The sequence below is a fragment of the Mercenaria mercenaria genome, chromosome 1, assembly GCF_021730395.1.
Source record: "Mercenaria mercenaria strain notata chromosome 1, MADL_Memer_1, whole genome shotgun sequence".
NCBI classification, from domain to species: Eukaryota; Metazoa; Mollusca; class Bivalvia; order Venerida; family Veneridae; genus Mercenaria; species Mercenaria mercenaria.
This window is the reverse complement of record NC_069361.1, coordinates 7606881-7619822: the sequence shown is the minus strand read 5'-3', so window position 1 is coordinate 7619822 and position 12942 is coordinate 7606881. Positions and strand designations below refer to the sequence as shown.

General features: G+C 35.0%; 1 protein-coding gene across 2 annotated transcripts; it reads left to right on the top strand.

The window, feature by feature from the left end:
- Positions 1 to 340: 340 nt before the first annotated feature.
- On the top strand, positions 341 to 11536 carry LOC123545800 (uncharacterized). Of its 2 annotated transcripts, XM_045332107.2 has the most exons (7): positions 341 to 494; positions 3212 to 3335; positions 5014 to 5080; positions 5431 to 5504; positions 5970 to 6212; positions 6424 to 6489; positions 7339 to 11536. In XM_045332107.2, the coding sequence occupies exons 1-6, from the start codon at positions 492 to 494 to the stop codon at positions 6444 to 6446; spliced, it is 534 nt and encodes a 177-aa protein (XP_045188042.2). In that variant the 5' UTR covers positions 341 to 491; the 3' UTR covers positions 6447 to 6489; positions 7339 to 11536. The 2 variants fall into 2 exon arrangements, with proteins under 2 accessions (XP_045188042.2, XP_045188041.2); XM_045332106.2 differs by lacking the exon at positions 6424 to 6489 and having other exon boundaries at positions 342 to 494.
- The last annotated feature ends 1406 nt before the right edge of the window (positions 11537 to 12942 follow it).

Sequence of the window (12942 nt, the reverse complement as noted above, 5' to 3'; positions counted from 1 at the left end):
TTAACGCGAGATTGATAAAAACAACTTTACAAGGGAAACGATGTGAAAATTGAAATTCTGAACTATATGTTATTGTTTTCGTTTCACTGAAACATGTATGACAATATCTAGGTCTGGATTCACACGAAAGAAACATGCTACTTGTAATATTACAGCTCTATTTCATTTTATAACATATCTCAAATGTCGATCTCCTAACTGAAAGCTATTGAAAGCATACACTCTCGTAGGTTAAACAGATTCGTTTGAAAATGATCGTATTGTTTTAATAAATAAAGATTTATTTGCAGATTTACAATATAGTCTTGGTAATACGACCCCCGGTCATGACATTCATTGTAACCTGATACTTGTGATCATAAAAAGCATAATTATTTGGTATTTCAACCTGCCTACTTTTTGTCATTGACTATTTTTTTCTTCTTTTTTAATTTATGATTATCTTGATATATTTTAAAGAAAAATTAATTGCGAGGAATTGATTTATAAAAATGGTAAGTTATCTTTTATTGTATTATGTATTGTTAAAGTAAAAAAGCAATGTGAAAATAAGCAAATTGTCATATACAAAGTTGTAATAGTTTCACTATGAGACGACGAAATGTAACTAGTCGTTAAAGGGGAACGTCTCCACTTTATTTGTCAGTTTTTTCTTCCGAACCGTGTAAACACTTCACACTAATCGTTAACATGTTATTCATAATGATCAGGGTATAAATGCCTTGCTTAATATCAAGTTAATCACGCGTTAGGCTTATAGTTTATATAATTTAGACGTGGGAGGTTTTTGATTTTTAATTTATTGCACAAAATATTGTAGAATAGGGGACATTTTGTTATTCTTTATATATAGTATATATAGCATGGATATGTGTAATGTCGCACCAGCAAACGGCGTCGTTTACAAGTTGTATAATTGTATAGCATGTACCTCTACTATAGTTTTATCTGTATGTGTAATGTCGCACCGGTAAACGGCGTCGTAATCAGTGTGAAGGAGGTCGATAAAATGATTTATATCGTGCGTATGTGTAATCAAATCAGTGATTTATGAAATAGTATATCCCAAAAAGTAATTTGTCGGTAAATGCAATTATTGTTTGGTGTTCAGATGCGAAGGAATTATATATCGAGGACGCAGACCGATAGATATAATATACGCATCTGAACGACAATGATTTAATTCAAGGGAAAAAAAACACCATTGGTAGAGATATATCGTTTCGATTCTAACTTAAACTGATTTGTTTGCATCGTGTCGAGCATCGTGTGTCTCTACCTAAAATACGACGAGCGACACACGACATGACCTGAACAAGATTCCGTATTTGTATGTCTGTAACATGTTTTGTTGAAGATGCGACATTTTCGTTGTGATCTGGCAATAGGCTTTGAAAGCGAACTGCACGGATCCTGACTTTAAACGCTGACTTTGTATCCCGTTTTAACATTTATTGTGTTTTTAACGTGTGCATTAAGACCACATGCCAATAAAGGCCATCTTTTGTCTACCGATGACTGGTTTGACTGTTATTCTATACTCTTTATATTGAACCCGTATAACTGTATGTATCATCCCGTCGGATTCGCCCGAACAAGCTCCGAAACATTACTATGTGTTTTGATATGAACGTACTAACTTACTAGTATTTAAGAAGACATAATTATCTGCATAGTCTCCTACTATATTTTATTAGAAAAGTAATGGATGCCCATCAAACCTGGTTTGTGTGAATACCCTTATTGCATAAACCTCATTATTATTAAAAAAAAATATTTAAAATTATTTATTATTAGAAAAACAAACGTCTGACGGTCTCTTTTGGTGAAATCACTCCTCTATTATCGTATCATTCTTGTATACAATTCTCTTACTTAAGTAAGGCTGATCCGTTTCTCCAAGTCATAGAACAAAACGTTACAGAAACAGCATCAAATGAAATACAAAAAGTACCATAGCGATATAGACTTTATCTTGTTTTTAATAAATACATTCAGACCGAAACTTTCAGTATTACGTAGAGAAGTTCACAAACTATTTTATATAAATATATATAGAAAGGAATTTGTTTGTTTTAGTGTACTCGAAAAAATATTGCATTTGGTGTTTACTGGTGAAAGATATTTCAAGCTTACATGTTAAACAAGGAAATTTATTTTCATTTCACTTTAAAACTCAATTTACCCATTTAATAGAATCTTACCAGTAAAATATGTTTGATAGAGTCCATTTTTAAAAATACCAGATAAATATCATTCTATTACGTAAAAAATGTGTACTAAAATAGAGCTTTTTGATACAAATGAAATGGTGCCCAAACTCATAAAAATGCTGATAGTGAACAATCCGAGGACCACGAATGAGATTGATAATTCTCAAAACCGATGAAAATTAGATTTATAAACTGACATCGTCGTTTTCTTCTATGTTATTAGAAAATGAAAATTTCGATTATAGAAACGTTAGCACGGCATCAGAATCACATTATATATTTTCCTCCTGTTTTATTTTTTAAACAAGAGTTGTCACTATTGGTGACAAATGCCCCCGAAGCGTGCCCAAGAATACTACAGTTGTCTGAGCAAAAAAATCACACATCATTTCGTGACCTTGACCTTTACCCGAGAGACCCGGGTCATAAGCGTGACACACCTCAATTTGGTTAATATTTGTGTCAAATTATTTTCAAATCCATTGATAAATGGCAGAGTTATTGACCAGACAAGAAACACTTTTGACTTCTTAGTGTGACCTTGACCTTGGAGCTAGGGCTCAGGACTTGCGCGTGACATGTCATCTCAATATATGGATATATATATATAATATATGAATAATATTTGTGTCAAATTATTTTAAAATCCCTTCATCAATGACAGAGTTATGGACCAGACAGGAAACAGACCATGTTAACTTTTAACATCAAAGTGTGACCTTGACCTTGGAGCTTGGGTCTGGGTCTTAAGCATGACACGTCGTCTTATTATGGTGAACATTTATGCCAAGTTATTTCAAAATCCCTCTATGGATGGCAGGGACTCACGGACAGTGCGATTTTAGTATGCCCAACTTTGGGGACATAAAAATTATATAGTTTGAGAACACCCCTATTGCATATCCGCAGTCCGCGTCGAATTAATCGTAAAACGATAATATTTGATAATATTTTAACTCATTGTAATGCCAATGTTTGATGATGTTTGTACATTTCAGTCAGAGAAAAAGACAAGTGCGGAACAGTCCACCAAGGAACCACAGCCGAGTGTGGAACAGTCAAATGAGAAGCCGCCAAAAGAGGATCAATTTTCGGAAGAACAAAACTCAGAGGAAGTAGCAAGTAAGATTCTCTTTTCAAACAAGAAGAGTACAGATTTTTTTGCTTTAAAGTTTCATACGACTTTTAATTTTAAGTTGAAAATATCTATGCATTATGGCGTGGTTAGAAAGTCACAACCTTTTATATTGCATATAAAGTTATAGAGTTAGATTAATAAAGGGAGGTAATACTGAAAAACGGATTTGATAATATTTTTGTTATGTTAATCAATATTCAAATAATTAGCTTGTCTGAGAAAACAATTAGACAATAGGAAAAAAAGAAATAAACATAGTTTATGCTGCCCGAAGGAGGGGGAATGGGGCAGCATATAGTCGTCACCTTGTCCGTCCGTCAGTCTATCTGAGCTTACATTTGATATAGGAACAATAGGTAACTGTATATTTTCTGCATTCTCATCCATCAGAGGTTCGTCAAAATCCCGAGACGTTCATTCGGGGAACCACGGTAGACCTCTGGTATGCGAGAATGATTTTCTGTGATGTCATTCATTCCGTAAGCTTTAATATGGCTATTTTTTTCTTTTACGTGGCTAAAAAACATAGACAGAACAAAAGAGTAGCCACATAAATACCCATATGTAGGAACGTCCGTCCGTCCCAGCGTCACACTTCTTATCTGGAGGATAACTCAAAACGTATTGAAGATACCAAGTAATAGAGGAAGTGCAGTGACAAGGAACCATAAGTCTAGGTGGTCCCATTTTTTAATTATCTTCCTTCTTTGTAAACCTTGTCCGGAGCATAACTCAAATACTATGAAAGGTATTGACTTGACACTTTTCATACTGATAGAGGTCGGGGGGGGGGGGGGGGGCGGTGGGGGTGCAGTGAAAAGGAACGTTAACTACATAGCTTGAATACTGTGTAAGGTATTGACTTCTTACTTTACATTAATAGAAGTCGGTAAGAGGAAGTACAGTGGCAAGAAACCATAACTCTAGTTGGTCCCATTTTTTAAATATCTAACTTTTTTGAAAACCTTGGCTTAGGCATAACTTGAATACTATGTAAGGTATTGACTTCGTACTTTACATGTTGATAGATGTACGGTTAAAACGGTCCCATGTTTGAATTGTCTCCCCTTTTTTGAAAACCTTGTCCTATGTAAGATATTGACTTGACACTTGACATATTTATGGAGGACAATGAGAGAAAGTGCCTTGAAAAAGAATCATTATACAAGATGTTCTCATTTTTGAATTATCACCCTTTTTGAAAACTTGTCCGAGGCATAAATCGAATGCTATGTAAGGGATTTGTTACTTTACATATTGAAAGAGATCACTGAGAGGGTGTATAGTGTTAAAGAACCACAACTCTTTCTGCACAAATTTCTAATTAACACAACCTCCATGACTAAAAAGCCCCTTATGCTACAGTAATTTCGTGGAGCATCCATCGGTGTTACCGGTCGCCTTGATGACGTTGCAGTATTAAGAGCATCTTATGCACGTCTACGCAGTTCATATTACGTATTGACTTTCCAGCTTACAGTGGTAACGACTATGCACTGTCTGGCAACTGGTATAGAACTGTCAATCTTCTGCAAACCATTTACTTTATAAAGCATATTTCTGGGCGGTAGAATTTAGTATTTACAGTTGTGTAAATTCATTTATGTTCCGTCATACATCCATTACATCTTATTTTGTATTACCTACACCTGTCTTCTTTAGAATGGAAGGCCGAATTTGAAACTTTGGCTGATGTGGATGGATTAATCACCAGTGACGATCTAGAAAGGTATTTATAAATAAACGAAAACTGCTCTCCCGACTAAGGAACAGTTATATATTTCTTCAGTTTAATTTTTAATTGAAGTCTGTTTTTGTTTTCGAAGTATTTGAGCAGATGATATTTAGTATTGTATTCAATAATAACTGTGAAAGGTGTTCGACATTTTTCGTTTTTGTCGTGTTGGGCGACCTGTGAAGTATCCACTTTTCTCTATTCTGTTATAACTGTTCTCTTTATTTCGTAATACAAACATGTATCTATAAAAATGAAGTTTGTTTGATATAACTTCTGGTTACATTTGAAAGCTGGATTATCAACTATGTGCTGAAAACTGAAAATGCATATTGTTTTTTCAGATGCCTTCAGAGACAAAATAAGAACCCAACACAGCGTGATATGCAAGCTTTGCTGTCGAGTATTGATAAAAATGGTGAGTTTGTTCAGTTCCATATGACTGGTAAGAGCATGAAACGCGTCAGTGCCACCATATTTGTTGACCCAAAATCGTTCTGTTTCAAGACGAAAAATACTGTATGTGACGCCAGGGATGTCATGGTTATAATGTACATGAAAACTATTTAAACCTATGAAACCATTTGAACCAATGGCGATCTTGAAAATAACACAAGCGATCTAATATTAATAGAATTCAAATCAAGTTGTTTTACATCAAGTGACCACACATACAATTCTGCGATATTTGTCCGAGGTTGACTGAAAACCACAACAACTATTTTAATACCAATTGTTTCGTAGTCTTCAGCTGGGTACATGTAACTGTTAAAGAGTAAAAATATCTATAAAACTTACAAATAAATAGATTTTACGCTTAAAAGGTTCATGAATGAAAAATGAAATTAAGGATCCGGTTAAATACATGTTGTGTCATTAAAAGGTGATGAAAAGATTGGCTGGGAAGAATTCGTAAAGTTCCAACAAGAAGCATCTAAGATGACGTTTTACAGCTCTGACATTCAACTGGACCTTGAAAAGGCGTTAGAAGCATTTGATGATAATAATGATGGGACCATTAGCAAAGATGAACTGAAAAAGATTCTTGTGGATTATGATGACGAAACACTTGATGAAGTCATAAAAGAAGCTGATACTAACAGTGATGGTCAGCTGTCTATTAAAGGTAGCGTAGTTTAATTTAAGTGCAATGTTTTCTCATTTTACAGTAATTTTATTTTAAATGTGCAAAACTGTTTTACTGAAATATATTCAAATAGAATTATATAATTTTTAGAAATACTGAATTTCTGAAAATCTGGGAGCGTGCTGATATACATTATCGCAACAAGTAGGTTTTTAATGTTAGTGCAATAATATTCCTCTTTATTATTAAGCATTTTACAGACACGGCTGCTAATCGCGGAATTCGTGCACCAGAGGTGCTCCGCTTCGATGCACAGGTGAGCGATTTGCGGACGTAAATTTGACATGTAATACGGTCGGTGAATTATTCCGTTTTTGAAATAGGACCTAACAAACCAGGCTTCTTAATCCGACCGGTTTATAAACAAAAACTTGTCCTAAAAATATGTGCTTGAATAGTGAAAACAAACAAAACAAGTGATATACAATGAAAATTCAGCAGGTCTATTTACCAAAGAATTGTTCATTGATATCTGAATGCTTTATAAACATGTTTTGTTCCAGCTGCCCTTCCAAATGTAGCATGTATATATAATCTGACTTAAATCATGTTTTCCTTACACGAAAAAAGACATTGACCCTTTACATTTTACCATATTCTGCGAGGACTTGGTTATAGGTACAGTCTAAAAATTTAAATGCAACACTGTTACATTTATATTAAAATTAAACAACAGTATGGTTTAACAATACACGCATTCTATCTCCGGCAACGGCAACTATATGGCCCATTTTTTGCAATGCATTCGCATTGTGGTTCAGTTATAGGCGATGTTTCGATAAAAATCTTGCACAATTTTCATCATACCTCACTTGTTCTTTAACTATTTGAGAAGATACATTTTACAGGGTAAATCTTTGTTACCATACAGGTCTGACTAAAGAGCTCAAGTTTTCATTTCCTACTCCAATAAAAAAATAATACAAGAAAAATAAAATCATTTATCAAAAGTTTGTAATTGTTTCGTGCAAAAAACGTTTCGAACGGCCGAAATTTTATTGAAGCGGAGTACCATTGTGCTAAAATTACGCAAATGAATTGATGTTTTTAAAACTGTAAGAGCATTGCTGCAAAGAAAACACATCTAAGTTTTGTTTTATTTCAGAACTTGCTGCACATTTGACAAAAACAGTGGGTTGATGCCGGATGTACATTGAACGCTTGATTGTGCTGTCTTGCATGAAATACGAATTATTAGTCCCCTACTGGTTGAAAACCAGTTTCGGGGACTATTGGAATGCGCTTTTCCGTCATTCCGTCCGTCGGTCCGTCCGTCCGTCCGTCCGCAATTTCGTGTCCGGTCCATAACTCTGTCATCAAAGGTTCCCCATGATGAGATGACGTGACATGCGCAAAACCCGGACCCCTAGCTCAAAGGTCAAGGTCACAATTGGAGGTCAAAGGTCAACAGGGCTTTTTTCCTGTCCGGTCCATAACTCTCCCATCCATGAAGGGATTTTAATATTACTTGGCACAAATGTTTCCCATGATGAGACGACGTGTCATGCGCAAAACCCGGACCCCTAGCTCAAAGGTCAAGGTCACAGTTGGAGGTCAAAGGTCAACAGGGCTTTTTTCCTGTCCGGTCCATAACTCTCCCATCCATGAAGGGATTTTAATATTACTTTGCACAAATGTTCTCCATGATGAGACGCCGTGTCTTGCGCAAAACCTAGACACCTAGCTAAAAGGTCAAGGTCACAGTTTGAGGTCAAAGGTCAACAGGATTTTTTTCCTGTCCGGTCCATAACTCTGCCGTCCATAAAGGGATTTTAATATTACTTGGCACAAATGTACCTCATAATAAGACGATGTGTCATACACAACTTCCAGACCCCTAGATCAAAGGTCAAGGTCACACTTAGCAGTCAAATGTTAACATAGCATGAACAGGGTCTGTTTCGTGTCCTGTCAATAACTCTGACATTCATTAAGGGATTTTAATATTACTTGGCACAAATGTTCCCCATGATGAGACAACGTGTCGTGCGCAAATCCCGGACTCTTAGCTCAAAGGTCAAGGTCACAATTGGCGGTCAAAGGTCAATATTTTTTTTTCCTGTCCGATCCAGAACTCTGTCATCCATCAAGGGATTACAATATCACTTGGCATAATTGTTCCCCATGATGAGATGACATGTCGTGCGCAACACCGAGTACCCTAGCTTAAAGGTCAAGGTCACACTTTGAGATCAAAGGTCAGTAGGATTTTTTTCCTGTCCAGTCTAAAACTTTGTCATGCAAAATAGGATTTAGATATCAGTTGGCACAAATATTCCCCTGGATGAGACAACATGTTATGCACAGAACCCAAGCCCAAGGTCTAATGTCAAGGTCACACTTAGAGACCAAAGGTCAGACACAAGAATGACTTTGTCTGGAGCATTTCTTCTTCATGCATGGAGGGATTTTGATGTAACTTGGCACAAATGTTCACCAACATAAGACGGATTGTCGTGCGCAAAAACCAGGTCGCTAGGTTTAAGGTCAAAGTCATATTTAGAGGTCAAAGGTCAAATTCAAGAATGACTTTGTCCGGAGCATTTCTTCTTCATGCATTGAGGGATTTTGATGTAACTTGGACCAAACGTTCACCACCATGAGGCACCCTTGTTTTTAGAATTACGTCCCTTTGTTTTACTTTAAATAGATTTTATTGTAACTTTTTTATTATTGGCCGTAGAGAAAAATCGAGACCACTTTTCTGCTGTACAACATGCATGTTACATCCATTTTTTAGGTGTATTTTGACCTATCTCTACCTGGTAAAGAGTTTCTTGTGGACTTATATTATATAGATTTTTTTTTTTTTTTTTTTTTTAAGATTAATTTCCCTTTGTTGGTACTATAAATAACTTATATGATAACTTTTTTATAATCGGCAAAAACATTTCAATATGAAAACAACTGGGTTTTTACATATGCACATTTTAATCCAAGTGTGTTGTTATAACATATTGTATATAATAGTACAATATTGTTTATACATCATTGACAGATATCAGTTCATGATTTTATACTGCAGTAGAGAAAATTAGGTGCCTTCCAGTAGGGGACTTTGTATTGCATGGCAATACTTCATTCACTTGTTATTTTAAATTGTGTAACAAATATTGTGTAATATCTAACGTTGCATACCTATGAGGTCCTTGAATATATTTTTCATCTTTAAACACAGATAATTTTTTAAACTTGCAAAAATATATTAGTTGAAAGTGAAAATTGCTTAGTTGTAAACGACTATTTATGCAGTTTTCACCGCTGTCATAATTCATAAACGTAGGAATGGCTTTTGGATTATCATAATGGCCGGACCTACGACTTTTGACTGTTTACTCGTAAATTTATTTCACGTTGGACAGTATTAATAAAAACTAATGTCATTAAAATGATAAAAAATATTTAAATAAATGTACACCTTTTACAAGTTTCGTCAAGAGACGTCACTTGCTGACATGACAAAATAGTTTTCCGATATGGATTTTATTTGATTTTAAACAAAATGATCACTGCAAGATCACTTGTTCTCAAAACCTGTATAAATGGGCTTAAATTTGTGATTTGTTAATCAGTCAACGTACAGTTCATTGTCCATTTTGTGACTCGTGTTAATCAACTGTAAACATACCTTGATGTCATCAACTGTGATTGAAAAATTCTGCCCTTTAGTTTGCAAAACGTCTCGATCACATCATTTCCCCTCCCCCAGCCCGAGTTTGCTCGTGTTTCTTTTGCCTTTCTTATGTTGTGACCATTTCCTGTTCGATTGTCGAGTGATTGCTTATTCATACTGCAATACAGAGTGGTCGGCAAGATGTGGAGTATTAGAAATGTTTAATGTCCAATTTCAAAAATACAGCAGCAAAAGCGTCGCTCTCCGCCAATATGGGTTTCCTGGCCAGTGTATCCCGTATTTGGTCTTGTACTTTACTTAAACATATAATACTTCGTCCGAGCTTTACACGGGTAAATAAATATAATGGCCGTCGCTCTCCGCCGATATTGGTTTCCTTGCGGTATCTATAGCTTTTAAAATCATTTTTGTATCATGATGCGAAAATATAGCCGAAATTAGAAATTTAATTCATGTAACCAAAAACTGAAATAGTCTGCGCAGGTCCATGGATGGATATGTTACAATCAAATAATGTTTGTTTCTACTTTGCGAATGTATGTAAATAAACATATTTCTTGTACACCGGGTTGGCGTTTCCAATGAGTTTACCCATGTCATCAAACCCCATCTAGCACTCCTACAGCTAACGAACTTCATATCTGTAGTAATGAAAAATGTTTTAAATTCAATAAAAAGTAAAATACCTTGATAGTTGCCTTTTGGTACTTATTATGCACTGAAACTTGTTACGGAAATACATGGAGGATATTACACGAGTGTCTTTGTATGCTGACTTTATCAAACGAGGCGAATAGAAAATAAAGTCACATCTAAGTTTTTACTGCTGAAAAATCGAAATTCCATCTTTCTTGAGATATTTTTGCATAAAATCTACCTTTTCGCTTGATTCGAAATTCATGTATAAACAAAGCAATTCGTGTCTTACATGTTTTTGTTGTTGTTTTTTAGCTTACATCAGCACGAAGTCCGTTGCGCGTGCGTGCGTCCTTCCGTCCGTCCATCGTCAACACTGAATATCTCTAAACAACATCTCCTCCAAACCACTCAATGGATTTTTATGTAAATGGTTCCACTTGGTTACATATGGGGGACACCAGAGCTAAAAATAGAAAGTTCTTCAGGCGACATCTCCTCTTAAACCACTGTTCTGACTTCGAAATAATTTCACACAAGTGGTCCTTATGCAACCTTCTACTATGATTGTTCTTCCGATTCGTCAAAACACGGCCGCTTAGGAGTGTGGTCGCTTTTCCATATATATGTATGTAGTGGAAAAATCTTCTTGTTTGATATTTTCATATCACATAATTCCCACAACTCTTACCCTACCTTCCCTCCCCTCCCCCCCCCCCCCCCCCCCGCAACCACTCCCAAAACACTAGCACTCTTTCAATATAATTCCCATAAAGGTCTGTTTTTTGTTGCATAAAAACGCTATCCAATTCAATCTATAGTACGTTTCTCTATATAGGTGATCACCCTCCTTAAAATGCTCACTCTAGTTTGAACCGGCATTAGAAAAAGAAGACATCCGATTTTGTCGTCAAATATCGGTGAACATATTGAGTGTTTATTTTAAAGGAATCATATCAACGTTGCTGAGAAGTATTTACTGATATGTTTGTATTTAATTTCTCACAAAATGCAAATAAATTTTGGAACCTGATCAGTTTGATATCGTGCTTGAAATAATTCGTACAAAACTGTAATGTGTGTCATTGTGTCCATTTACCGAATTTATAAACGATACACAAAAAGGTCGTTAATGTCATGTTTGTAACAACGAGAGACAAACAATTATAGACAAGAAATGGTTGTGTCGTTGATGTGTCCGTTAATGTTTTATTTTGTTGAGTTTAACGTCGCACCGACACAGTTATTGGTCATATGGCCATTTCCAAACGTTGATGGTGGAGGAAGACCTCAGATGCCATTGTATATTTTTTCATCACGGACATGCACCTCGGTAGAATCACGGACCCTCTGTAAGCCTGCTGGATGGGCGTCCCGGTTAAGGATATTCAAAACATTTCGAACAACTATTCAAGGTAGTCATTGACCTGGGACTAAGGTAATGTATAATCCATTCTGTAATGTAAAGAAACCTATAAGAAGTGACTGATTTTTAAAATTGAACCACCTTTTTACTGCTTTTACAGTAGATTTATATATTCCATGATTTAAAAATTGTTTACATAAACGATTTATTTCCAAAAGAAATCTCAATCGCAGTCTACGAAATTGTTTTTATTAAGATTATTTTTTGAAAAATTGACAAAGAAAATCTATACCATTTGATCATGGGATTTCACTAAACTTGCATCCAATATCACAAGACTTCAGAAATAAAGCTTAAAGATTAACAGAAAATGTTTTTACAGATATTATAATCTGGTGCTGTGTTTGTGAAAGAATTAACTTTAGCGGATTAATAAGTATATATGGGCAAAGGAATAAAACTTAAACGCTGATCACAGGAAGTAACTGTGATAATATTCGGACAAATATGGCAAGTTTGTTTCTTTTTGTTGTTGTTATTTTGCTTTTTTGAATTTCATCGTTTTCATTACAACAATTATGTAAGAAAAATTGAACTAACGAGGTATAAGAACTATACGATATAAAACAGGAGTCTAAATTAAACTAGATAAAATTTTATTTAAAAATCTAAAGTAGTTTCTTAAAATATTATGTCTAGTCTGTCATACAATTTATTACCTAATTGTTAGAACACATTTAAAGTATTAACACGTTTAAATCTGTGCCCGCAATAGTTCTTTAATTTAAATGACTTCTAATTTGTATTTAATTTTTGCAGGCAAATTATGACGAGAAAGGTTTGTATATTTTCCATATCGCATAATCATACCTCCGTTAATTTGAAAATAATTTAATATAGCTGTAATAGGAAGGTTAGCACAACAGTTACGTTTGGTGCCAGTATCTGTTTCTGTCGAATTTGTACGTGCAAAAATATGTATATTTACTGGTCAATTACTTCTTTCAATTTTTCGGGTGTTTTTGCGTAAATGTACAGTAAATTTACGAAAAGAAAATAAGTTAAAACTAAAT

What these genes read in the sequence shown, in the direction of transcription:
- LOC123545800 (XM_045332106.2), top strand. An exon ending in AAACTCAGAGGAAGTAGCAA is followed by an intron (nt 3,336 to 5,013) that starts GTAAGATTCTCT and finishes TGTCTTCTTTAG; the next exon opens with AATGGAAGGCCGAATTTGAA. An exon ending in GTCGAGTATTGATAAAAATG is followed by an intron (nt 5,505 to 5,969) that starts GTGAGTTTGTTC and finishes TGTCATTAAAAG; the next exon opens with GTGATGAAAAGATTGGCTGG.